The sequence below is a fragment of the Bos indicus x Bos taurus genome, chromosome 21 (assembly GCF_003369695.1).
Source record: "Bos indicus x Bos taurus breed Angus x Brahman F1 hybrid chromosome 21, Bos_hybrid_MaternalHap_v2.0, whole genome shotgun sequence".
NCBI classification, from domain to species: Eukaryota; Metazoa; Chordata; class Mammalia; order Artiodactyla; family Bovidae; genus Bos; species Bos indicus x Bos taurus.
In genome coordinates, this window is record NC_040096.1 from 26,956,047 (window position 1) to 26,983,030 (window position 26,984).

The 26,984-nt window shown below is 45.0% G+C and overlaps 1 protein-coding gene across 4 annotated transcripts in view; it reads left to right on the forward strand.

Annotated features, from left to right (window-relative positions):
• The first annotated feature begins 264 nt into the window (after positions 1-264).
• Positions 265-26,984, forward strand: part of CFAP161 (cilia and flagella associated protein 161) — a 51,110-nt gene continuing 24,390 nt past the window's right edge. For 2 of the 4 annotated variants that reach the window (XM_027521540.1, XM_027521544.1), the window contains exons 1-2: positions 265-439; positions 2,653-2,758. In XM_027521540.1, coding sequence (XP_027377341.1) covers positions 417-439; positions 2,653-2,758 — 129 coding nt within the window. In that variant the 5' untranslated portion in view covers positions 265-416. Of the gene's footprint in view, positions 440-2,652; positions 2,759-23,210; positions 23,318-26,984 lie in introns of those variants that run through there. The other 2 variants (XM_027521542.1, XM_027521543.1) reach the window with 2 other exon arrangements.

The following is a 26,984-nucleotide window of genomic DNA, read 5'->3' on the forward strand; positions in this document are numbered from 1 at the left end:
TTCCTCATTCCCTGGGTCGGGAAGATCCACTGGAGAAGGAAATGGCAAGCCACTCCAGAATTAATTGCTTGAGATCCCATGGACAGAGGAGCCTGACGGGTTGCAAAGAGTCCAAGGGGTTGCAAAGAGTCGGATTCGACTTAGCACACACCTACCCACCCCACCCCACCCCCACCATTTTTGAAAAGGTCATTCTCATACCTAGTTTTGTTTTGGTGATTTCATATTCTTCCTCTTAAAGATGGTTCCTTAATTTGTTTAAGCTTCAGGTATCACAAGCCTGGATCAGCCTTGGTCATCCATTCTGTGTTCGGTGTTATACATCACTGGAGCTGGCAGACTTGGTCCTTGCACATGAGGGTTTTACAGTCTTGCTAAAATAGTCATCTTCCATCTCTGAGGACTGTTCTGGTGAAATGGAGTCTCCTCCTTGCTACAGGTAAGAGTATCCTTGTTTGGAACTCTTTTGGGTTTGACTTGAAACACTGCATCATTTTTGGCCTACACTCCTGGAAATTATCCCAAACAAATAATTTGAAAGTAGAAAAAGCTCCACCTTCATTGTCATTGTCCATTTTGTAACCCAAAGTGGGGTCTGGCTGCTTGCTTCTCAAAAGCCATTAAAGAAACCAGGTTGGTGGAAAGGAAAATATTTTATTTTGGTGGGGAGAAGTGGAACAGACTGCTGTCCAACGGCTGACTCCCCTGACTGACAACCAGGGGACAATAGCTCTTATAGGCTGAGTGAGTGGGCTCCATGAAGAAATAGCACAATCAGATACGACAGTCATCTTGAAACTGGTCATCAGTGGTCTGACCAGCATCATCTTGACTGTTTTAAGTACAGTTAATCATCAGTTCTGGGGTCAATTTTTTCCCATTTCCTTAAGGCTAGTTCTCGGAATTCTGGCAGCTTATGTCATGGCTACAGTCTGGTTATGTAGTTAACATTATGCAGTTAACTTCTTCTACATGGTGACAGTTTTAATATCTATAAGACATCTCACAGGATATGGCTCAGAATATTATCTATAGCCCTTGAGAAGGAAATAATAAATAAAGGTCTTTGATTTTGCTTAATGACTACATTATTATTATTTGGTTTCCTCTGACTGTTTTCCTTTATTTCCGCATGTTCTCACTTCTCTGATTTAACTTATTCTTTGGCTAAAGTTTAACCATAGACAAAAGGCAGGCAGAGGACGTGGGGCACAAGGACCATAGGGTTCTTCACCTTTTCAATTTTACTATGTAAAATCTGTAAGGCATCTTAAATATCCAACCCCCAGGAAATTATTTAGAAAATAATGGTGCCTTCACACACATCTTCTCTTCCCAACTGGGCCATCAACTTGGGAAAAATATGTATACAGTTGTCCCATAATATATCCTCAAGGGCTTGGCTCCAAGACCCCTATGGATACCAAAATCCAGCAATGCCCAAATCCCTTATATAAGATGTCCTAGAGCACATTCTCCCACATACATTAAATAAACTCTGCATTCCTTATAATAGTTAATACAATATAAATGCTAGGTAGATAATAGTAAACAGCAATGCAAATGCTCTGTGAATAGTTGCCAGTGCAGGGCAAAAATCAAGTTTTGCTTTTTGGAACTTTGTGGCGTTTTTCAAGTATATTTTTATTTATTTATTTTATTTTTTGGCTATGGTGGGCTGCACTCAGGCTTTTCTCTGGTTGCAGTCAGTGGGGGTTTGTCTTCATTGCTGTGCATGGGCCTCTGATTGTAGTGGCTTCTCTTGTTGCAGAGCACAGGCTCTAGGGCACAGGCTCAGGAGTTGTGGCGCATGGGTTTAGTTGCTCCGTAGCATGTGGGATCTTCCTGGACCAGGGATCGAACCTGTGTCTCCTGAATTGGCAGGTAGATTCTTTACCACTGAGACACCAGGGAAGCCCCTCATTTCAAATGTTTTTGATCCTGAGTTGGTTGAATCTGTAGATTCGGAACCCGTGGATGCGGAGGACTGACTGTATACCATATTGAATTAACAGACGTTACAAAATGCCCTGCGCACTGACAGCAGTGTGTGAAACTGTCTGTTCGGATGGTGATTGGAAGCGAATGGGGAGTGGTTGTTACAGCAATGTAGGATTGTGGGGGGTTTTGTCTTCTCTGTGTTTTCTTCAGTGCAGCCATGCTGCTTTTATGTTTGTTTCCAAAGGAGGGGCATCCAGATGCCTTGGTGCTGCTGTCTGGGCTCTTCCCATTTGACTTTTTTCTTTCCTCTACACAGTCTGATCTCCCCAACCTATGTGTGTTCCTACAGGAACACACGCACATGCCCGCGTGCACACACCCACCCATACCCACACCCCATTCTTTTTTTTTTAAGATTTTTTTTTATGTGAACCATTTTTTAAAGTCTTTATTGAATCTATTACAACATTGCTTTTGTTTTATGTTTTGGATTTTTGGCCCCAAGGCATGTGGGCTCTTAGCTCCCCCATCAGGGCTTGGCTGACACACTGTGCCATGTGATGACAGATGACCCTGGGGAAGGTTTCAGATGCTGTTGGGACAGCAGTTCAGGGCAGAGCAGGGGGAGTGTGCGTTCCTGCCTCATAAAGTGCATGGCTCAAGGTTAGCCATTTTCTGCACAAGGAGTTATTATTCATTTTGTCTCTGCGGTGCAGAACAGACCAACAGAGCTAGAGTTCTGCTTCTGGCTAAAGATTACATGCTTCATGGAACAACTCAGGACTCTTGTGATGTAGGGCCAGACTTCAGGATGGAGGTAAGGCTGGTGAGACGAGGAAAGGAGACTCCTCTTTCTCTTATAGGAGCATTGAATAGAACCATAAGCATGAATTCAAGGAGCCTAAGGGGACACTGTTAGGGATACCGGGAAAGATGAGGACTCGGTGGAACTCACCACTGATGAAATGGTACCCTTTGCTAATGGGATTATGGTTCTGGAAATGACATTAAGAAAACAGAAGTCTTTAAAAAAGACTAATTAATTTGGCTGTGTCCAGTCTTAGTTGCATCATGCAGGATCTTTCATTGCAGTGCATGGACTCTAGTTGTAGTGCGATAACTCAGTAGTTGTGGCTCAAGGGCTCACTTGTTCTGAGACATGTGAGATCTTAGTTCCCTGATTAGGGATCAAACCTGTATCCCCTGCATTGCAAGGCAGAAGCTCAACTACTGGACTGCCAGGGAAGCCCCTGGAAGACTTGCTTTAAGGAACTGGTTACTCCTTATTTTGTGATTGGTACAGTCCATTGAACTGGGTACCCAAGATAAGCCTTTGACAGAGACAAAGGAAAAGGTGATGAGAGGGGCACATTTGTGATTTCCTGAAAGATGGGCACCCAGGTGATGGGGAGAGTTGAGGGGGAGTCTGGGATGGCCAACAGTTCAGTGACATTGGGCAACCTCAGTACTCCAGTTCATGGGAAGGGAGGAGACAATGCTTAGGAGAACCTATCTCTCCTTCTTCCCCAGATGGAGTCAATGTAGTTTATTTGTTGTTCAGTCACTCAGTCATGTCCTACTCTTTGTGACCCCATGGACTGCAGCACACCAGGCTCCTCTGTTCTCCACTATCTCCCAGAGCTTGCTCAAATTCATGTCCATTGAGTCAGTGATGCCATCCAACCATCTCCTCCTCTGTCGCCCCCTTCTTCTCCTGCCCACAATCTTTCCAAGCATCAGGATCTTTTCCAATGAGTGAGCTTTTCACATCAGGTGGCCACAGGGAGCTTCAGCATCCGTCCTTCAAATGAATATTCAGGGTTGATTTCCTTTAGGATTGATTGGTTTGATCTCCTTGCAGTCCAGGGGACTCTCAAGAGACTTCTCCAACATCACAGTTCAAAAGCATCAATTCTTCAGTGATCAGCCTTCTTTATGGTCCAACTCTCACAATGTAATTCATTGATTAATTGATTGATTGATTAGCTTTTATTGAGCTAGGGCTTCCTTATTCTGAACGCTGGGAATATAGAAATGAAGTGTCCTTTCAGAAGCTCTTGAGAACTCTTGGAGAGTTCTTTGAGGTAATATAAATACAAGAAGACAAGGCAAGACTCATTGTTACTGACAGGAGAGACACCATAGGTGAGCCCAAGTGAGTAATGTCCCCAGGGAGGTAGCACTTGCTGATGCACACATGCTTTCCCCTGGCAACAACAGACTTGCCGGGGACACACACATGACGACTCAAGAACAGGACCAGTCACTGGTAGAATGAAAGTTCAAACCCAAGTGAGGATGGAGCAGCTATGACACACAACATTTCAATGCTAAATTATTTTCAGAGTGGATATAGAAAATCTCTGCCCAATGAGATCATGAAATTAAATATAAGGAGCTTTCACATTGAGTTACTTGCTCTATTGACCAAATGTTCAACAGCTTTGCTGGGGAGAGAAAGCATGAAGAAATGGGCTTGTGTTCTAATGAGAAAAACATTCAGGTTAATTGTGGGATGAACACTCATTCTTAAGTAACGAGAAGGTTTGCAGACTTTGTTCCAGGAGGTCTGGAAGGAGGGAGCAAAAAGGGGGAACCAGCCTCTCTTGTGGCTGGAAACTAGACGAATGACTTCTCACTTGACTATGTAACAGAGATCACAGGGCCTTGTTTGAATTCCTTTTCTCACTGGGGGCTCAGGGGGTAGGGACTCAAGAGTTAAGGGTCTTTTCCACTGAGCCCCAAAAGAAGAGGCTTGGATAAGAGCCATGCAATGGAAACCACCCAGTGAAAGACCTGCAAGAAGCTGAGGGTTGGTTAGAATCTTCTCTGTCTCCCAGACACCAAGATGCCCTCTGTTTAAAGTGAAGAACCAGAAAGCTAATTATGACAGTGGAAATCAGAACTGCAATTGCCTTTGTTGAAAGTGAAAGTGTTAGTTGCTCAGTTGTGTCCCACTCTTTGTGACCGCATGGACTGTAGCCTGCCAGGCTCCTCTGTCCATGGAATTCTCCAGGGAAGAATACTGGAGTGGATTGCCATTTCCTTCTCCAGGGGATCTTCCCAACCCAGGGATCGAACCCAGGTCTCCTGCATTGCAGGCAGATTCTTTACCATCTGAGCCATCAGGGAAGCTCGCCTTTGTTGAGGACTCAGGGAATATATCTTCTAAGATTTTTTTTTTCTACATGGACAATTTTTGAAATATTTATTGAATTTGTCACAATATTGTTTCTGTTTTATGTTTTGTTTTTTTTGGCCATGACACATGTGGGCTCTTAGCTCCCTGACCACGGATTGAACCTGTACCCTCAGCATTGGAAGGTAAAGTCTTAACCACTGGGACATCAGGGAAGTCCCTGGACTTAAGAATTGATTGGAAAGGGGGCATGATGGAATTCTGGGGGGCTGATAGACTATTTCTTTTTAAACTTATATTTGTTTTTATTTATTTGGCTGTGCTGGGTCTTAGTTACGTCCTGTGGGGTCTAGTTCTCTGAACAGGGATCAAACCTGGGCTCCCTGCATTGGGAGCAGAGTTTTAGCCACTGGACCACCAGGGAAGTCCCCTGGTTGTATTCTTTGTCTCCAGGGAGACATACATGTTTTTCAAATTCATCCCATCATATACACAAGAGATGGGCATTTCACTGTATGTAAACTTTACCTTATTAAAGATATGTAGCATTAGGAGGGAAAATTATTTTAAAATATGCCTCATGGCTCATACTTCAAAAGGGAAAGACAAACCTCAGACTGCAACCCCAACCTTGAGAGAGTGACAAGACAGGTAACATACAAGCCCGGATGCTGGAGACTGGGGATTGGAGATCCGGCTCTGCTGGCTGTTCACTGTGGACAGCTGTTTACCTCTGTCCTTCTTGATAAAGTAAGGGGATTTTACAAGGAGGTGGCTAAACTCTGGCCATCTGAGACGTCCCGTCCCCACTTTCTGAGACAGCGGCTGGGCCGGATGAGCCATGGGTGTGACCCAATTTGGTGGTTCTTGTGATTCGAATCTTTTCCACATGTCTGGTGTCAGCCCAGCACAGGGAGCGGAGAGCACGGGGCAATGCGATCTGTCCAGGAAGTCCTGGGCTCCGTCGTTGCTAAAATTAGAACCAGGCTGCAGCTCAGATCAAGGCCATTCCTTTCCCAGCCCCTCGGTGAGCTCACGCTTCTCTCTCCACCCTGAGCCACACAAATGCGCTCATAATTATAGCAGCCGTCACGTGGGTGCCAGATGACCTTGTGCCCGGGAGACAGCAAACAGCAAGGGAGCTCTAGCCCTGCAAAGAGACAGAGCCCCTCTCCTTGTTATTTTTAGTATCTTATTTAACCTTTTTTTTTTTTTGCCACACACTCAAGGCATACATGTTCTAAGTTCCCCCACCAGGGATTGAACCCATGCCCCCTGCATTGAAAGTGGGGAATCTTAACCACTGAACTGCCAGGGAAGTCCCAACCCTGTCCCTTTTAGACAAGGTGAGGAGTAGGTAGAAAGAGAACAAAAAAAGAGGGAAAGAAGACAAAAGCCATGCTTAACTCTTTGCTCCTGTGCAGTGTGTACCCATGGGCTTCCCCAAAGATAAAGAAAACACTCGAAAAAAAAATCTCAAAAAAAAGCATTTATGATCTTTCCTGATCAGGGATTTTAGTAGCTTGCCTCTATCTGTAAGCAGACTAGATCTGAGTCTCAGCTTTGTTGCAGATGAACCAGGATCTTGAGCAACTTCCCTAATTGGCTGGACCTCTGTTTCATTACAAGCAACACAGAGAAATTCAACTCAAAGGTTATTCGGGGATAGGGAACGAAGTGAAGTATACGAGAGCACCCAGAAGGTGCTCGGGTAGAGTGACTGAACCCAGGTCTAGTTGGAAACATTTGTGGGTGATTTTCTGTTCTGGCTGGTCTTAGATTCAGCCTCAGGAGATCTTACTACATTGGAAGCTGCTCTGAGGGTTATTTCTTTATTCCATATTTTCCCAGTCCCCTTCTAGGTTTTCATGAAGAGAGCAGTTCCGAGGGTACTCTGACCATGAGTGGTAACAAGTAGCTTCTTTTTGAATTTTAGTTTTTGGCCAAGTGTCATGTGGGATCTTAATTCCCAGACCAGGGATCAAACCAGCGCCCCCTGCATGGAAGTTCGGAGTCTTAACCACTGGACCACCAGAGCAGTCCTGATAAGTAGTTTCTTTGTTGTTGTTGTTCAGTCTCTTGGTTGTGTCCGACTCTTTTGACCCCATGGAGTGCAGCCCACCAGGCTTCTCTGTTGATGGGACTTCCCAGGCAAGAATACTGGAATGGGTTGCAGTTTGCTTCTCCAGGGGATCTTCCTGACCCAGGGGTTGAATCTGCATCTCCTGCAAGTCTCCTGCATCGCAGGCAGATTCTTTACTGCTGAGCCACTGGGGAAGCCCCTAAGTAGCTTCTTAAGAGCTGCCTAACTTCCCTTGGCCCCATGGTACCCAAGATCTCAGTGCCATTTCCTCTACAATGAGAGTGGGTAGATCTGCCTGCAGAGTTGTCATGGAGATCAGATGCAGTCTCCATAGAAAGTGCCTAAGAGAGTGATGGACACAGAGAGGATGCTTAAGACAATAGTCATTTAATAGGATGAGTTATTAAGGATTTTTTTTTAAGGAAACATTTAATCGGTTCATTAATTTGATGCTCTGAGCTGTTCAGCGGAATGAAAGCATAATATAATTTCTTTTGGGAAAACATGTGTTGCCATCTTAAAAAATCTTTTACATATTTATTTACTTGGCTGTATCAGATCTTAGTTGCATCAAGTGGGATCTTTTAGTGGCAACATGTGAACTTTTAGTTGCCATGTGAAATCTTGTTCCCCCACCAGGGATTGAACCTGGGCCCCCTACCTGGGGAGTGCAGAGTCTTAGCCACTGAACCACCAGGTAAGTCTGATGTTTCACTTTTTTTTTTTGGCCATACCACAATGCAGGTAGAAATTCCCCGACCAGGGATGGAACCTACATCCCCCGCAGAGGAGTCGTAACTACTGGATTGTCAGGGATGTCCATGTTGCAGTTTTGTACTTGACTGCCTAGCTGTTCTGACCTATAAAACCGCTCTTACCATTGCTACCATTAGGAGTGGTAATGACAATGGCAATGAGAAGAGTGAGAGGTTGAGGTCTGCACCGGGTTCTAGTGTCAACTTCCCCTGGAGCAGGACAGGACTTGCATCCTCACTGTGCCAGCCACCTGGTGACCCTCACCGGCACACTGGTTTTGATACCCTCACTTCAGGCTTAAGTGGAAGTCCATCTTCAGTCTTATCAACTGGACACGCACCCATGCTAAGTTGCTTCAGTCATGTCCGATTCTATGCAACCCCACTGACTTCAGCCCCCCAGGCTCCTCTGTCCATAGGATTTTTCAGGCAAGAACACTGGAGTGGGTTGCCATGCTATCCTCCAGGGGATCTTCCTGACCCAGGGATCGAACTTGAGTCTCTTTTGTCATCTGCATTAGCAGGCAGATTCTTTACCATTAGTGCCACCTGGGAAGCCCCTATCAACTGGACACTGTTGAGTAAATGCAGAGGAAGAACTGCCCTGGCGTAGCTGCAAAATGCCCACATTGGGGCTGCCCAGGAAAAAGCCAAAGCACCTCCCAGGAAAGGGAATACAGGAGTACTTTTCCTTCTGGGTATCCTGGTGGTCCCCTCCTCGAGCTTTTTGAGGTTCCAACTCTAAACTCTCCTCTTCCATGGCACCTACTAATAAGGACAACAGGAAGCCTATCTTTCCCATGATGTCAGTGGTGGCCTGAGGTGATGATGGGATCTTGATTCTGAGGTTTCATTGGAGGCAGACATACTGAGAGACCAGCCCTTCTTCTCATCTGGAAATGCCTTCAGAGAGAAGGGTTCAGGCTTTTGGAGTCACATGAGTAAGAGGGAATAAAACTTTCAGGAGGTGCTCTAGCTGTAGAATGAGTTCCTTCCAGACACACAGATCTCAAGCTGAAAACCCCAGAGATATCTCAGCCGTGGGCTTGTGGTGAGAAGCCAATGTTCCTCAGGTACATAGGAGGCCCCAGAAAGCAAACCCTCCCATTTTTATGTGGAGACAAAGCAGCCAGCTTAGGATTGAAGATGGTCAGAGTTTTCTCTGTGGTGGCCAGAGATGGGAGCACTTAGGTTCTCGTTTTTCTGTCAAAGCTATGGTTTTTCCAGTAGTCATGTACAGATGTGAGAATTGGACCCTAGAGAAGGCTAAGAGCTAAAGAATTGATGCTTTCAAATTGTGGCACTGGAGAAGACTCTTGAGGGTCCCTTGGGCAGGAAGGAGACCAAACCAGTCAATCTTAAAGGAAACCAACCCTGAATATTCATTTGAAGGACAGATGCTGAAACTGAAGCTCCAATACTGTAGCCACCTGACGTGAAGAGCCGACTTATTGGAAAAGACCCTGATGCTGGGAAAGACTGAGGCCAGGAAGAGAAAGGGGAGATACAGGATGAGATGATTGGATGGCATCACTGACTCAGTGGACATGAGTTGAGCAAATTCCTGAAGATGGTGAAGGACAGAGGATCCTGGTGTGCTACAGTCATAGTGTTGCTGAGAGTTGGACACAACTTAATGGCTGAACAACAGTTCCTCCCATACAAATAAGGAGGTTGGTTAAAATGACCAACTGTCACCTCTCTTTCCGGCCTGTGACACTCACAGATGGGCACCCCAATGCTCCTGGCCCCACCTGACCCAGGATGTAGGCATCCTTGTCTGCCATGTTGGTGGTCTTGCTTGGGGTCTGGTGTTACTGTCCTGAACGGCATCTTTGCCCAAGTGTCTTGTTGCCTTTCAGGACATCTGTGTGGCTCTCATATTTCTCTCAAATCTCCTTTGAGGCATGCCCTCCCGGTGAATGATGGGACCCTTGACTTCATCTGTGGAGGGACACACACTATGTCCTTGAGCACAGAGTCCTGCCCACTCAGTGTACACCAGCCCTTCTGGAGTTTGCCCCTTGAGAGGGGGCAGTTTCTTACCTAAACTTCTGGCTCACTCTCTGCTTCTGCCCACTTTGAACTAGACGACACTTTGTGCAATCTGGCCACCAGGTTTTGTTTTTTTTTTTTTTAGCTGCTCTAGGCCTTCATGGCTGCATAGTTGCAGCGAGTGGGGGCTACTCTGTAGTTGCGTTACTTGGACTTCTCATTGCCGTGGCTTCTTTTGCTCTGCAGCACTCGCTCCAGGGTGTGTGGCCTTCATTGGTTGTGGCGCATGGGCTTAGTTGCCTTCGGCACATGGAATCTTCCTGGATCAGGGATCAAACTGATGTCTCCTGCACTGGCAGGCAGATTCCCAACCACAGGACCACCAGGGAAGCCCAAGCCACTAAGATCTTTAAGATCAATCTAGATGGGGTCTTTGAGATCTTATATTAAATGGACTCATATCAACTTTTCTTTCTTTCTGGGTTCTCAGAACTTCTACAGACATAGGGAAGGCCCTGGATGCAGGCCACGCTGTCTCGTTTTCTCGCAGAAATCCCTTCTGTCTCCGAGCTGCATGGAGCAGGAGAATTGCTCTTCTGAGGACATCTGTGTCCTTTTGTAGAAAGCCAGTTGGAGATGCTGCTCCTTGGGTTACCTCATGTCTGTTATATAAGCACTCGCTTGATAAATTTCTCCTTGAACTCGGTGCCAGGAAAAATTTCTCTTTCCAATCTGATTCCAGAGGTTTTTTTTGTACAATGCAAAATACACAAGCCAGTGCGTTTCCCCCTTTCATCCAGGAAACTGAGAGATAAATCCAGCCATCTACTGTAGTAAACAACTCTTCCCAGGTGCTTTGAAGCACATTGTTCTCTTTTACTCTGGCTTTTTCTTGGAGTTGTGTTCGGTTTCTAAAGTTTCTTAGAGTCTTTCAGGAAAGAGTGAGAAGTAAATGTCCCCTAGATAAATACCATGCATGCACACATATATACATGACCCAGTTACCCCCCTTCTCACCCCTCCCCTTTTTCAGCATCACCACTGCCATGGCCCCTGTCCAGGCTCCATGCCAGGCCCTGGGAGTGCAATGATGACATGGCTCTGCCTGTGGATTGCTTACCGTTGGTCTGTTGGGAAGATAAGCATATGGACAAAGAAGTACATTCAAGGCAGCGCAGGGTTAGCACTGACATTAAGGGACAAAGAAAATGTTGGAGGAGTTCTGAAAGACAGAGCGTGCCACATGACTCTGGAAAAAGACAGCAAGATGGGAGAAGGCTTTTGGAGGCAGGACATAGCAACTGAGCTGGGAATGATGAAAAGGATTTCAAAGAAAGAGATGGAGAAGGAAGGACATTTCTGATCAAAGGAACAGTTTGAATAAAGACTGTATTGCAAAAAGATAGACTGTCCTCTCCCCCCATATTTGGCAAAAACATGAGGAATCTAGTTCAGTTGGTAGGTAAGACCCACGAAGGAGGCAGTGGGAGGGAGGGATCATCATACGGGGATGTGTACTTTTCAATATGGGGTTTCCCAGGTGGCCCTAGGTGGCTCAGACGGTAAAGCGTCTTCCTACAATGTGGGAGACCCAGGTTCGATCCCTGGGTCGGGAGGATCCTCTGGAGAAGGAAATGGCACCTCACTCCAGTACTCTTGCCTGGAAAATCCCATGGACGGAGGATCCTGGTAGGCTGCAGTCCATGAGGTCGCTAAGAGTCAGACAGGACTGAGCGACTTCACTTTCACTTTTCACTTTCATGCATTGGAGAAGGAAATGGCAACCCACTCCAGTGTTCTTGCCTGGAGAATCCCAGAGACGGGGGAGCCTGGTGGGCTGCCATCTATGGGGTGACACAGAGTCAGACACGACTGTAGTGACTTAGCAGCAGCAGTGGTAAAGAACCCGCCTGCCAAAGCAAGAAACTGAAGAAACCCAGGTTTGATCCCCGGTTGGGAAGATCCCCTGGAGAAGGGCATGGCATCCCACTCCAGTATTCTTGCCTGGAGAATCCCATGGACAGAGGAGCCTGGCAGTCTATAGTCCAAAGGATGGCAAAGAGTCGGGCACAACTGAAGCAACTTAGCATGTACTTTGCAATTGACGTCTTCCTTGGTAGCTCAGCTGGTAAAGAATCTGCCTACAATGCAGGAGACCCTGGTTCAATTCCTGGGTCAGGAAGATTCACTGGAGAAGGGATAGGCTACCCCTCCAGTGTTCTTGGGCTTCCTTGGTGGCTCAGCTGGTAAAGAATCCTCCTGCAATGAGGGTTCAATCCCTGAGTTGGGAAGATTCCCTGGAGAAGGGAATGGCTCTACCCAGCCCAGTATTCTGGCCTGGAGAATTCCATGGACTGTATAGTCCATTGGGTCACAAAGAGTCAGACACAGTTGAGCAACTTTCACTTTTGCTTTGCAATTGATAAACACAATTTGGCTCCAATATATCAATATATCCTTTTTTTTTTCCCCTAAAGTTTCATTTCTGGAATTACAGCAAGAGGGGTTTGAAGGGCCAGGCTCATGAGGCTTACCTTGGACAGAGGAATCGAAGTTTTTTTTTTTTTTCCTTAAGGGATGGTTGGGGGTGTTGATGAGGAAGAAAGGGAGGAGGCTGCGAGTGTAAATTAAAGCACTGGTTCCCTTAACAACGCCGGCAGATGGGGAGAGTTTCCGTGCCTCGTGGTTCTCAGTTCCTTTTCTGCTGCTGAAGAGGAACAAAGAGGGAGTGAGGGATTGGCGGTGATGTTTATCTTTCCAGCTCTGCAATTTCAAATGCTGGAATCCCCCAGGGTTGGGAAGAGTGGGTGTAGTCACTTCCCACCATTGCTGAAGGCGGAGGAGATGCGGCCACTTGGGTGGGGAAGAGGGGGTGTGATTTCCTCCCAAATAGGATATTTATCTCCCCAACGGGAGGCTGCAGAGAGTCATCAAGGACTTATCACCAGAAGCAGATGACCAGAGAGGAGCCCTGCCCAACTGTTTATCCCAGAGGGAATGAGTTAGCCAGAGGAGGCAGGACGAGGGTCATCAGCTGAGGACCAGTGACACGGAGACCTCCACTGTCATTGGTGTGTTCAAGAGGAATTCTTCCTGCCGGACCCTTCCAGGACCCTCAGCAGGATCTCAGCAGCCCCTCTCAGGACCCTTGATGACACTGGAACTAGAGGAGCGAAGGTTGCTTCTGAAGTTGAGAACAAAGGGGAATGCTGGTCCTTTCTTCCCATTGAGTCCCGAATTCTGGGATGATCATCTCAGGCCTTAGAAATCATGGGCCAGAGATTCTGAAAGTGTTAGTCACTCAGTCGTGTTGACTCTTTGCGACCCCATGGACTATATAGCCCCCCAGGCTCTTCTGTCCATGGGATTCTCCAGGCAAAAACACTGGAGTGGTTTGCCATTTCCTCCTCCAGGGGATCTTCCCGACCCAGGGATCAAACCCATGTTTCCCACATTGCAGATGGATTCTTTACCATCTGAGCCACCAGGGAAGCCCTGGTGATTCTGAAAGCTCCACAAATAGCCTGACCTTCCTGGTTGCTGAGATGAAGTGTCCACTCTGCACACTTAGAACATATCAATGGGAAGGAAGTCCCATCTCCCTCGTGACAAAGAAGGAAACCAAAAGACAGAGGGGCAAAAAGTATGTTAAGTCAAACTTATTAACAATACCATTTCAGAAATCCTTATTTTTTTAAATTTGTTTATTTGACTGCTCCTGGTCTTAGTTGTACCATGCAAACCTTTAGTTATGGCATGTAGGATCTTTAGTTGCAGCATGTGGGATCTAATTCCCTGACCAGGGATTGAACCCTGGCCCCCTGAATTGGAAGCACGAAGTCTTAGCCACTGGGCCACCAGGGAAGTGCTTCCAAATCCTTGTTTTTAAAACTATTTTAGTAGACATGAAGGTCTTCTTCATGTCTGTCATATTTCTTTTTTTTTCCTTTTATTTATACAAGGAATTACTTCTCTGCACCCATGTTGTCATCTATGAAATGGGGGTGACCTTTATCTCATAGATCTGTGAGATTAAACTAAGTAAGACAATGATGTGCATGCTCAGTCATGTCTGACTCTTTTCAACCCCGTGGACTGTAGCCCTCTAGGCTCCTCTGTCATGGGATTTCCCAGACAAGAATACAGGAGTGGGTTGCCATTTCCTGCTCCAGGGGATCTTCCTGACGAAGGGATCAAACTGGGGTCTCCTGCATTGGCAGGTGAATTCTTTATCACTTCGCCTGCTTATTTGGAAGTCCCAAATAAGACAATACACACATATAAAGTGTTAAAAATGGTTTCTGAACATGCTATAGAAGTTATTGTAGGGAGAAATTTTCAATTTTTATTTTCTTCCACTTCTGCCTGCCTCTTAGGTTTTTGGTATAGTCTGGGATTTTTGACTATGCAAAAAAATTCAAATTGAATGTTCATTATTATTAAGTACTTTTTCTTTGAGAATGACATAACAGTGTATTATTTTGTCACTCTATTCACTATAATTATTTCACCTTAGTTCTATGCCTAAATTATTTTATGCTTATATTAATACACACTTTTCAGTGTTTATATAATGAGTCCTTTTATAAAACAGCCTCCTTATTATTGAGTTCTTTAACTTGATTTATAGCTCAATTGCATAATATTTTTCAGGAAAGGTACCTAACAGGCGTATTCTGAACTGATACATACCTTGGAATGTCTTTTTATTGCTTTAAATCATGAACAACAACTTGCTGGGTTTTGAAATCTTGCTTTCCACACTTTCCTCCACTCAGAGTTTTTTTGATCCAGTCAGCAAGGAGTTTGGGACCAGCTCCATTTTTATTCCTTTGCCAAAAAGTTTTATATGCCTAGATCATTACAGGCATCTTCCTTTATCCTTGGATTACAACAACAACAACAGCAAAAAAAGTCTTTTTCTCTCTTAGGAATTCTCATTCTTACCAAAAAGAGGTTTAAGTTAGCCAGGTATTTTCTCCCCAAATATGCTTTTGTGACACCCTCCCCCACCACCTCCCAGCAGGCCCCCACTTGATCTGTCCTGAATGGGGATGACTCTTGTTTTCTGTGGTGGAGGAGTGGTGGAGGATTGGCTGATCAAGTCTGTGTTACAATTCAAGGATTTGGCCACCAGCTTGGTTGGCTCAAGGTCAGAGTTTAGGAAATCCTTAGATTGGTACGTTTCATTTTTCATAATGCTACTTTACTGGAGCAAAGTTTCCATATCAAATTTCTGATCAGTTCAGTTTTCCTTTTGTGAATGGGTCCAGCCTGGGCTGGTAGCCTATGCATATATATATATATATATATTTTTTTTTTTTTTTTTCTTTTCCCCCCTGAAGGTTGGAGACAGCTACTTCTATTTTGCATTTATTTATTTTTGGCTGTGCGGGTCTTCATAGCTGCACTTGTGCTTTCTCTGATTACAGTGAGCAGGGGGCTACTCTAGTTGTGGTGTGAGGGCTTCTCATTGCAGTGGCTTCTCTTGTTGCAGCCCACAGACTCCAGAGCAAGGGCTCAGTAGTTGTGGTGCATGGGCTTAGATGCCCTGCACCATCTGGAATCTTCCCGGACCAGAGATTGAACCCTTGTTCCCTGCATTGGCAGGCAGATTCTTAACCACTGGACCACCAGCGAAGTCCTAGGCAATATATTTCACAGCCCGCCCTGACCAATCAGAAAGAAACAGGTAGTACAGGGACAGAGGTGTAGGGACTTCCTCTTGTGTCAAATATTTATCCTTAATTGTTGAATAATGGTGGTGGAGGTGATGTTTGGGTGGCCTGGGGCCTCAGTCTGGGAAAGCTACTGCAGCAGAGGGACAGGTAAGCAGTTTGGCATTAACAGCTATTTGCCAAACAGAATGGAAGCCAGGCAGTGTTACAACTGGAATGGTGATGCCAGCGCATGCGTGACCCTGAGTGTCAAGGATAACTCCTTTGGCCTGTCCCTCCAGGTTCTCTATCTGCTGCTTGCTTGGGGTCCTTCTGGCAGAGATGTTTTGCAACTCTGCTTGAATACCAGTGACATCCTCCAAAGCTCAGAGTAAGGACAGACAATGACTGGACATTCTCCAGGAATCTAAGCATGTGCCTGAACTGACCACCTCACATTGCAAGCTGTACTCCTGCTCTCTTCTGTAGTAGAAGATATTGCTCTGAGGATATTTGGGGGATGGCAAGTACCATCTGTATTTTTTTGAGTCTTTTTTCTTTTTGCTGCACTGGGTCTTTGTTGCTGCACTCGGGCTTTCTCTAGTTGTGGCGAGTGGGGACTACTCTCCAGTTGCAGTGTATGGGCTTCTCCTTTCGGTGGCTTCTCTTATTGTGGAGCACAGGCTCTATGGCATATGGGCCTCAGTAGTTGCAGCCCTGAGACTTAGTTGCTCCGTGACATGTGGAATCTTCCTGGACCAGGGATGGAACTCGTGTCCCCTGCATTGGTAGGTGGATTCTTAACCACTTGGACCACTAGGGAAGTCCTACCATCTGGATTTTGAACAGAGATAGGCATTTATCTCTGTTGAATCTCGTCCTCCCCTAGAGCTGAGCCAGAGACGGACTCTATCTTTGCAGCCAAACCATTAGGAGAATGGTGCCAGGATTTACAGATTTATTTGGCAAAAATACATCCTCATCCAGAGAGAGGAGCAGAAAATAGTGGCTGAGGTCTTAGCACCTGAGCTCTGTGTCTGAGAAGGTGTGGGGACTTGGGCCATGGCCAAGTTGTCTAGGTCAGGTGCTGCACAAGACCTCATGCAGGAAACATGGGAGGATATGGTCTCTGAAGAATATTATCCTCACTCGCTCAGTCATGTCTAACTCTTTGCACCCCATGGACTGCAGCCTGCCAGGCTCCTCTGTCCATGGATTTCCCCGGCAAGAACACTGGAGTGGGTTGCCATTACATAAACCTAATATGGAATTGACTGCCAGAAATTCTGTAGACATCTGGATTGCTTCTGGAGAGTGAGGACTGCTGTCTGTGACAGGTGAACCCAAAGGACGCCGGACACCCCAACACCCAGGCTGATAGGCTAGGAGAGGTGATGGAGCAAGGGATGCCATTGGTTTGGGGTTCTTAAATTGGGTATTAATTTTGTTGTTGTTGTTGTTTAGTTGCTAAGTCGCATCTGACTCTTTGTGACCCTATGGACTGTAGCTCACTAGGCTCCTCTGTCCATGGGATTCTCCAGGCAAGAATACTGGACTGGGTTGCCATGCCCTCCTCCGGGGGATCTTCCTGACCCAGGGATCAAACCCATGTCTCTTATGTTTCCTGCATTGGCAGGTGGGTTCTTTACCACTAGGGCCACCTGGGAAGCCCAGACGGTGGTGTACTATCCCCATTTTACAGGTGAGAAAACAGAGGCACAGAGAGGGGCAAAAACTTGCTCAAAGTCACCGCTTGAATACGTGATGAAGTTGGTTGTCAGGTTTTTTTCTCCTGGTGAAGAATGGGCAAGCTGACTCCTCGTCAAGTACTAAAAATCAAGAATTTTTCTGTACAGCAGAGAAAATAGCAGTAGAAATCAGCATGAAAAACCAGAGGTTGGCTCAACCAAATACTGCCAGGGGACACCCAGAAACAGGAGTTTTAGCCAACTTCCTCTCAATTTTTCATTCTCTCAAGAACACAATGCATCTGAGTGGCTAGAAAGCTGTGACAGGGGCATGGGGCAGTGGACATGGCTTCAAAGACTTTAATCCAGTCTTTTTGACAACTCACCAGAGGCAAGCTGGAGTGCTGGCAGCTACTTTTTTTCTTTCCTTTTTATTTTTACTTTTTAAAATTTTTGGCTGCGCTGGGTCTTTGTTGCTGCGCTCAGGCTTTCTCAAATTGTGATGAGTGGGGGCTATTCTTTACTTGTGGTGTGTGGGCTTCTCATTGTGGTGGCCACTCCTGTTGCAGAACACAGGCTCTAGAGCCTGGGCTCAGTAGATGTGGCACATGAGCTTAGTTGCCTCAAGGCATTGTGGGATCTTCCCAGACCAGGGATCTAACTCATGCCCCCTGCATTGGCAGATGGATTCTTAACCACTGGACCACCAGGGAAGTCCAACAGCTACTTTCAAGACAGGGCATTCGGAACCCCTTTAGGGGAGGAGCTAGGATTGAAATGAAGTTCAAGGTCATCCACATGAGGTAGACCTATATTTTGTTACCAGCGTGGCAGCAATGGACATGGGTGCAGACTGAAAGCTCTCAGAGAGTCTCTCCTCGGTGTTGACGAGTTGTGCCTTTTAGGCAAGAGTTTCGGATCATGGACTCTGGCCAGCTGGAGTCCTAGCCCAGTAGGTACAGCTCTGCCCAGCTGCTCCAGATTCTTCCCACAAGGCAGCCGCCCTGGAAACCCAAGCCTTTCCCACCAGGATTGGCAAAGTCATGGGCAATGACCCAAGAACAAAAGAACTGGAGACACTTGCCAGGTAGAGCCGGACTGTAGATCATTACCACTTCATTCTGTAGGAGGTCATTGGTCGTGTTCCCCGAGACGAACTTACAGGAAAGGGGCATGTTAGTGAATCTAGAATTTCTGGACAAGTTGTGAGAGTGAGAGAAACAGTGGGCAGGTTGTTATACAGGCTTGGTGGGTGCAGCTGAGCATACTTCTCTGGGAAAGCCAGACTCGCTGTTGTTGCCAACAGGCTGTGGAGTTGGGTTCAGCCCTGTTGCCAGCTCTGCTTGTGTGCCAGCTGGGGTGTGAGGTCAGATAGGAGCTGAGGACAATGGGAACTGGTTCCTTCTGTGCTCTGGGAGTAGGGTGAGGAAATGGGTTGAGATAGCCCCAGCCTGAGCCGTGGAAAGTCTCAAGGGCTGGAAGGAGACACACACAGGGGGACTGGGAGCTCCAGAGAAGGGGTTTCCTCCCACAGGGGGGCCTTACTCTGGACCACAGGAATACAGCTCCCATGAGTTGCAAGGCACACTTCTGACCGTCTATGGACTGTTCTAGAATTATTATTTTTAGAGTTCACACACTGAGGAATCATATAAAAGGATTCTGTCCAAATGCCCTATATCAAAGTCTTATTTTTTTCCAGTCTGGAAGTGGAAAAGTTAAAAGAATTCTCCCTCATAAAAATACTCCCCCCACCACCCCCCACATCATGGGCTAGTGACAAGTCGATTTTTAAAAAATTATTATTTATTTATTTACTAAAGAAATTTTTTTGTCACCATGCAGCATGGCACGTGGGATCTTAGTTCCCTGAATAGGGGTTGAACTGGTGCCCCCTGATCTGGACCCCAATAAACTCACTTTTTGACCTCAAAAAAACCCCACAAACAAAAAAACAGAAGTCATTAGATTAGGACCCTCCATAATCTATTGTGACCTCTTTTAAACTTGCTTACATCTGTGTAGACCCTATGTTTAATGTCATGCTCATAGGTACCAGGGAAACCCAAACAGCAGAGAGATGTCATTCAACCTGGTACACATGGGCATCTCTTCATGTAAACAAATAAGTATAGATACTCAGACCCTGAGGCTAAGAAAGATTGAAGGCAAAAGTAGAAGGGGACAGCAGAGGATGAGATGGTCAGATGGCATCACCAACTCAATGGACATGAATTTGAGCAAGCTCAGGAGGATATTGGAGGACAAGGAGCTGCAATCCATGAGGTCGCAAAGAGTCACACATGACTTAGTGACTGAACAACAACAGATACTCATTATTATTTTTGAAGACAGCATAATATTTTACCAGAGATATGTATCGCTACTTACTTAAACCTATCTCCTAAGGATTGACATCTAGGTAATTTTATTTTTCGTTTTGGCTGTTTTCAGCATCTGTTTGATATACACCCTTGTACATAGATTTTATACTTGTGTCATTATTTTTCTTAGAGAAGTACCATAAATTGGGTTGATAATCCAAAGGGCATGTGTTTTTATTATTTTGCCATCTCTCTTTCTTTCTTTTTTACATTTTTATCTTGCCATCTCTCTCGTCTTTTTTTTTTTTTTAACATTTTTATTTTACAATCTCTTTTAATTTTTGGCCACCTGGCATGCTAGATATTAGTTCTCCAAACAGGGATCGAACCCTAACCTCCTGCATTGGAAGGCAAAGTCTTAACCTCTGGACCACCAGGGAAGATACAGTCAACATGTTCTTTTGAGCACCTATATATGAGGCTGTGTGCTAAGCACTAAGGATGTACTAATGAAACACAAAGTCCTTGACCTCAAGGAGCTTACACTGGTTCAAATTGCTCAGGTCCCATAAAAACTTCTAATCACAGCAATTTGCAGAGAAAATACAAAGTGAGTTGAGAGCCAAGGGAGAGGCAAATGGCTCCAGTCTCAGGATGTTGTTGAGGGAGATGACTTTTGGGATTGTCTAGATGAATGAGTAGATTACTTGGGGAAGTAAGTGTCTTGAGTAAGGAGATTCAAATAGAGGAAACATCAAGGGCAATACAAGCATCCTTCTGGGAAACCTCAACTATTTTGATATTCTTAGAACATAATGTAAAACAGTGTCATTTATAGGAGGTGATACTATTAAAAGTAGACAATGATTTAATAGGCTTTTGACATTTTCTGGTTCTTAACTTCCATGTTTATCACTTCTAAGAAGATACATTGTAATGTCTAGAAACCCAGCTCACCAAATCCCTTTGGGAACAGAGACCCACTTGTAAATTGGGGTCTCCTGTCTGAGTCCATAGACCATCTTATCCCTGTGTGATTTCCTCCTTACGGACAAAGAACTGTACCTGGGAGGTGCCACACGAGGGCGCAGTTGCCTAGTTATGGAATTGAACTCGCCTCTAGAGAAAGGTCAGAAAAGACCTTGTCCTCACAAGCTTTTCTGGTTGACAGACGATGAGAAACGGTCCAAAGTGGTTATATAAAAGCTGCAGACATCTGCTGAGTGAGGTGCTTGGGGCAGTGTGAGCAGAGAGTTGACTCCCATTCTTGATCCTAACTTCTCGAACCACTGAGATATTTTATCACTAGTCCTGCTGTTGGGACACAATTCAGAGTTTTCGTTTAGGTATGGAATACCACTGGGCCAGAATGCCTTCAGAAGATTTTCTTTTTTTTGCTATTATAAAAAATTGCATGCTCATTATAGAAAAAAAAAAGCATTTTCCTATGGAAAGCCTGATACCCCCTCCATATCAGCCGTGTATATGTGGGTTAAATATGTGTATAGTTGATATATGTATAGATTATGTAGGCTAGACATGTGTATGATTATATATGATGGGCTCCCAGGTGGTGCTAGTGGTAAAGAACCCACCTGCAAATGCAGGAGACATAAGAGATGCGGATCAGAAAGATCCCATAGAGAGGGGCATGGCAATCCACTCCTGTATTCTTGCCTGGAGAGTCCCATGGACTGAGGAGACTGGTGGGCTATGGTCCATAGGGTCGCAGAGTCAGACACGACTGAAGTGACTTAGCACACACATGAATGATTATACACAGTACTATATATTGTATTCAGAGAAGGCAATGGCACCCCACTCCAGTACTCTTGCCTGGAAAATCCCATGGACCGAGGAGCCTGGTGGGCTGCAGTCCATGGGGTCGCTAAGAGTCAGACACGACTGAGCGACTTCACTTTCACTTTTCACTTTCATGCTTTGGAGAAGGAAATGGCAACCCACTCCAGTGTTCTTGCCTGGAGAATCCCAGGGACGGGGGAGCCTGGTGGGCTGCTGTCTATGGGGTCGCACAGAGTCGGACACGACTGAAGCGACTTAGCCGCATATATTGTATTATATTTAGCATATATGCATATGTCACATATACATTTATGAATAGATCATCACACGTTTATAAATTATATCATTTTTCCTATGAATACACATTTTAAAATGTCCATTTAAAAATACACATTTTAGGGAATTCCCTGGAGGTCTAGTGGTTAGGATTCCTTGCTTCCAAGGTAAGGGACACAGGTTCAGTCCCTGATTGGAGAACTGAGATCCTGCATGCCTTGCAGCATGGCTAAAAAAAAAAAAAAAGTAAAAATATATGTTAAAAAAATATACATTTGAATCATAAAATGGACATCTTACATTATAAGCTCTTTTATAGTCTCATTTTAGTTTACTATCCTATGAACATCTCCCAAATACCTTCTCGGATATTCTCAGGGTATTTATCAAATTTGAATAAACAATATCCATACCCTAGTTGAAGCCATAGTTTAGTGTAGTTCACAGAAGTTCCTTAAAGACACTGAAGGAGAAATTCAACCACTCAAGGACTGTGGTGCGTGTAATTTCTCTCCCTATTTCTTGGAGGGTGTGAGAGCTGTATGATTCATGGAGTGCTGAATTTTGAGTCAGTGGGTCCAGGGTTCTACCCAGGCCATGCATGGGCATTGGCTCTGTGCTTTTGGGCAGTTCAGGCCACCTATTGGCCCACAGAGTTCTCCCCAAGAGAAGGCAGAATGACACCTTCAGAGGTAATTAACTCTCTATATGGAATTTTTCTACCACACAGAGCCCTAATATTAAACATTACCACTGTTGCTGTCTACATTGGGATTATGTACAGAAAAAATGCTTCATCTCCCAGTCTCATACTCAGAACCTTAGAGTTGAAGAGAAGGAATTAGTAGAAATCCTGGGATCACTAGCTCTCTGTCCTTAGCCACTTCTCTTCCCCTGGCTGGGTCTTTGTTTTCTCTTTTATTAAATGAAATATCCCTTGGACTTCAAACTTGTGAATCTTGCAAACAGAGAAGTCCTTGATCAAGCCATGCCCGATGCCAATATTTGCAATTCAATGAGCAGCAATATCTAGTGAGTGTTTACCTGTCCTGTACACTGTGCCAAGGGTGTTACTTGTGGGCTCCCATTTATGCCTCTCAATAACCATAGGAAGTGGGTATTATTATTTCCTCATTTTACAGATGGAGAAACTGAGTCACAAAGAGGTCATGACCTTGCTTAAGGGTCCCAAGGCTGCCAGTGGTTAGTTCTGGGGATCTGCACTAGGAATGTTCGGCTCCAGAGCTTGTGTTTTAATTCACAGAGCTGGCTACAGGGCACAGATTTATTTTCCAACCTCCTGTAATGGTAATTTTCAAGTGAAATGATGTGTGTAAAGTGATGTGACACCTGGGGATGCTATAAAAATACAATACAAGGCCCTATTTTTCTCTGGTTTCTCTCCTTTCTTTCTTCCTCCTCTCTTCCTGCATTCTCGTGGTGGCTTTCATTTCTGGCTCCTATGCTAACTTGACTATTTCCCGTAACCTTTCTGTGCTTCCGTTTCCTCATTTGTGAATTGAAGGGACATTCTCTCTTTTCCCATCAGATTAAAGGAACTGGAAATGCTGACGTTTGGGGGAAATGCGTCTTTGCATTGACACTCTCCAGGAGTTCCTGGAACTGGTCGATTTCTCCATCACATTCTAGTGCACTGTAAGTGTTCGCGTGGTTGCTTTGCTTTCAGAGCCCGTTTGTAATTTACCAACTTTCATACTGCAAAAGAATAGGAGAGATGGACCCAAATGGATTTATTCTTGTTACATTCTAAATCTTGCCCTCAATGTGTAAAATGCTTCTATTTATATCTTTCTGGGGCAATGAAGCCCAGCACTTTCTTTTCTTTGTTTAAAAAAGTTTTTATTTTATATTGGAGTTTAGCAGATTAACAATGTTGTGATAGTTTCAGGTGAACAGCAAAGTGACTCAGCCATACACATACATGTATCCATTCTTCCCCAAACTCCCCTCTCATCCAGGCTGCCGGGTAACATTGAGCAGAGTTCCCTGTGCCACACAGTAGGTCCTTGCTGTTGTTCAGTTGCTCAGTCATGTCCGACTCTTTGTGACCCCATGGACTGCAGCATGCCAGGCTACCGTGTCCTTCACTATCTCCCGGAGTTTGCTCACACTCATGTCCACTGAGTCAGTGATGCCATCCAACCATCTCATCCTCTGCTGCCCCCTTCTCCTTTCACCTTTAATCTTTCCCAGTATCAAGGTCTTTTCCAGTGAGTCAGCTCTTCACATCAGGTGGCCAAAGTGTTGGAGCTTCAGCTTCAGAAAAGTCCTTCCAATGAATATTCAGGGTTGATTTCCTTTAGGATTGACTAGTTTGATCTCCTTGCTGTCCAAGGGACTCTCAAGAGTCTTTTTCAGCACCACGGTTCGAAAGCATCAATTCTTTGGTGCTCAGCCTTCTTTATGGTCCAACTGTCACATCTGTACATGACCACTGGAAAAACCATAGCTTTGACTATATGGATCTTTGTCAGCAGACTGATGTCTCTGCTTTTTAATACGCTGTCTAGGTTTGTCATAACTTTCCTTCCAAGGGGAAAGCATCTTTTAATTTTGTGGCTGCAGTCACTACCCACAATGGAGCCCAAAATGATGATGTAGACGGATCAGGACTTTCATTAACCTGCCTACTCATCAAAGTGAAAGTGTTAGTCACTCAGTCATATCTGACTCTTTGCGACCCCATGAACTGTAGCCTTCCAGATTCCTCTATCCACGGGATTTCCCAGGCAAGAATACTGGAGTAAAGCCATTCCCTTCTCAAGGGGATCTTCCCAGGTCTTCTGCATTGCAGGTGAATTCTTTATCATCTGAGCCACCAGGGAAGCCCGAAAGCCCATCTACTTGTCAAAGGACGATTATTAGCCAACATCCTTTCAGAGAAGACTTTCCCACCTTGACCCTCTGGCACGAGGCTTCTCGTGTATACGTACTTGTTCAGCACTGTGTCTCCCTTTTGACCGCACAAAGTCAGGGCCCATGATTTCCATAGTGCTTGGCACTCAGTGGCTCTTGCATGGGTGAAGGATGGGTTCCCCCACTGCACAGTCGTTTTCGAAGAGCTCCTGACCTGAGCCGTTATTATCATTCCTCTCCCTCTACTTAAGTGCACCCATCCCCTCTCATCAGGGCGTCTCCTAACTGGGCTCCCTGCTCTCTACTTGGCCCGGCTGCCTGCGATTCACAACCTATAGCCCCAGCAAACTTCCAAAGTTCCACTCTGCTCTCTGTCCACATCCTCACATTGGAAACTTTCATGGCTCTCTTTGACTTAAAGAAGGAAATTCACAGCCCTTGCCTTGGAACCTCAGGTCTCCCCGCCCCCTCTGTCTTCTCCCCACTCACATTCATTACCTTGTTGCTCCTTCCTGGCCCCAGAGACTCCAGCTTCTTTGCCCTACTGCATCCTGTTTTCTTCCTCTGGCAAGTGCGTATCTTGATTCTTTTATCTACATGTCCAAATCCTGCCCATTTTACACAGTATTATGTCATTTGAGCCACACAAAATCTCGTAAAAAGTATTCTTGCAAGATGATTCTTTTTATTTTATTATTTATTTTTTAAACTGTTGTTTATTTATCTTTGGCTGCACTGAGTCTTTGTTGCTAAACCCAGACTTTCTCTACTTGTGGCCAGTGAGGGCTACACTCCAGTTGCGGTGCAGGTGCGTGGGTTTCTCATTTTGGTAGCTTCTTTTGTTTCAGAGCACGGGCTCTAGGGCAGTCAGGCTCGGTAGTTGTGGTGCCCAGGTTTAGTTGCTCTGAAGCATATGGGATCTTCCTGGATCAGGGATGAAACCTGTGTCCCCTACATTCACAGGAGGATGTTTAACCACTGGACCGCCAGGGAAGTACAATGATTCTTTAAAAAATGTATTCCACGGTGAGCTTAGCTTGAGGAATGTGGGTTTATAATGAGCATCATTACATTCAAGGCTCTGACAAGGACTGCAGTAAGGTGCCTGTTTAACCCACCATTTCTCAAATTGATCTACAAGAGAGCTCTTTCCCTCTCCATATCTGTTAACACACATAGCATATTTTGGAAATGCTTCTTAAAGAATTATCTGCAAAATTATCCTTCACTCGTTTTTATTGATGAAGATGCTAAGGCCCAGAGATGAAAATGTTGCATAAACTGAGTGAAAGAAGTGTCAACTCCATTTTTAAATTTAGGACACTATGATGACTTACAATGTGTCTTGTCCAATGAGGACTTGAAAACTTACTTTCAGCCGCCTGGAAGTTACTTGTTTCTAAGACGATAACTCTCATTTCTCTTTCTCAGTATCTGAACTTTATTCTACTTTTCCTTTCTAAAAATGGTCCTGTCCAAGGATTTCTTTGGCTTTTCTCATCCTGCCAGATGTCTCATAAGCAAGTAACAAAAGGCTCCAATTAAATTTTTCCAAGAGCCTCATCAAATCATGAAAAAAAAAATAGCAAATGAGTTTTCCAATATATACCTGGTTTATGTCAAAATTATAATACTTCTAAAAGGGAGGGAATGGTGGCCTAATTTAAACAAATACTTATGGCTACATAATGAACTGAGTAAATGACTCAGAGACTAGCAATGTATGTGCACAATCCTGTTCTCATTGTAGCTTTGAGGGGTTTTGAAGAATGTAAATTTAAAGTGCTCTGTAATTGCCATAAAATAAAGATTTTACAAATTTTCCAAATTAAAAGTGAAAATTAGTCAAAAGCTCTTTCCAAAAACTCTTTGTATGTTTGTTTATAGTTTTGTTACTGTCACCTGGCTTTTATTTGTTTCTTTTGAAAATGTTATTTATTTATTTGACTACATTGGGTCTTAGTTGCAGCACAAGGGATCTGCGTTGTGTCGTGTGAGCTCTTTTTTTTTTTTAAGATTTATTTATTTATTTTATTTTTTGGCTGTGGTGGGTCTTCGTTGCTGCACCCAGGCTTTCTCCAGTTGCGGAGTTACGGTGAGCGGGGGCTGCTCTTTGTTGCGGTGCGTGGGCTTCTCATTGCGGGGGCTTCTGTTGTTGCAGAGCATGGACTCTAGGCGTTCGGGCTTCAGTAGTTGTGGCACACAGGCTTAGTTGCTCCATGGCATGTAGGATCTTCCTGGAACAGGGATCAAACTAGTGTCCCCTGCATTGAAAGGTGGATTCTTTATCACTGGACCACCAGGGAAGCCTCCACGTGGGATCTTTTTAATGCAGCACACAGACTCTCTAGTTGTGGAGTGTGGGCTTAGTTGTCTGAGTCCAGTGGCATCCTAGTTCCCCAATGGGGGATTGAACCCGCACCCCCTGGATCATAAGGCGGATTCT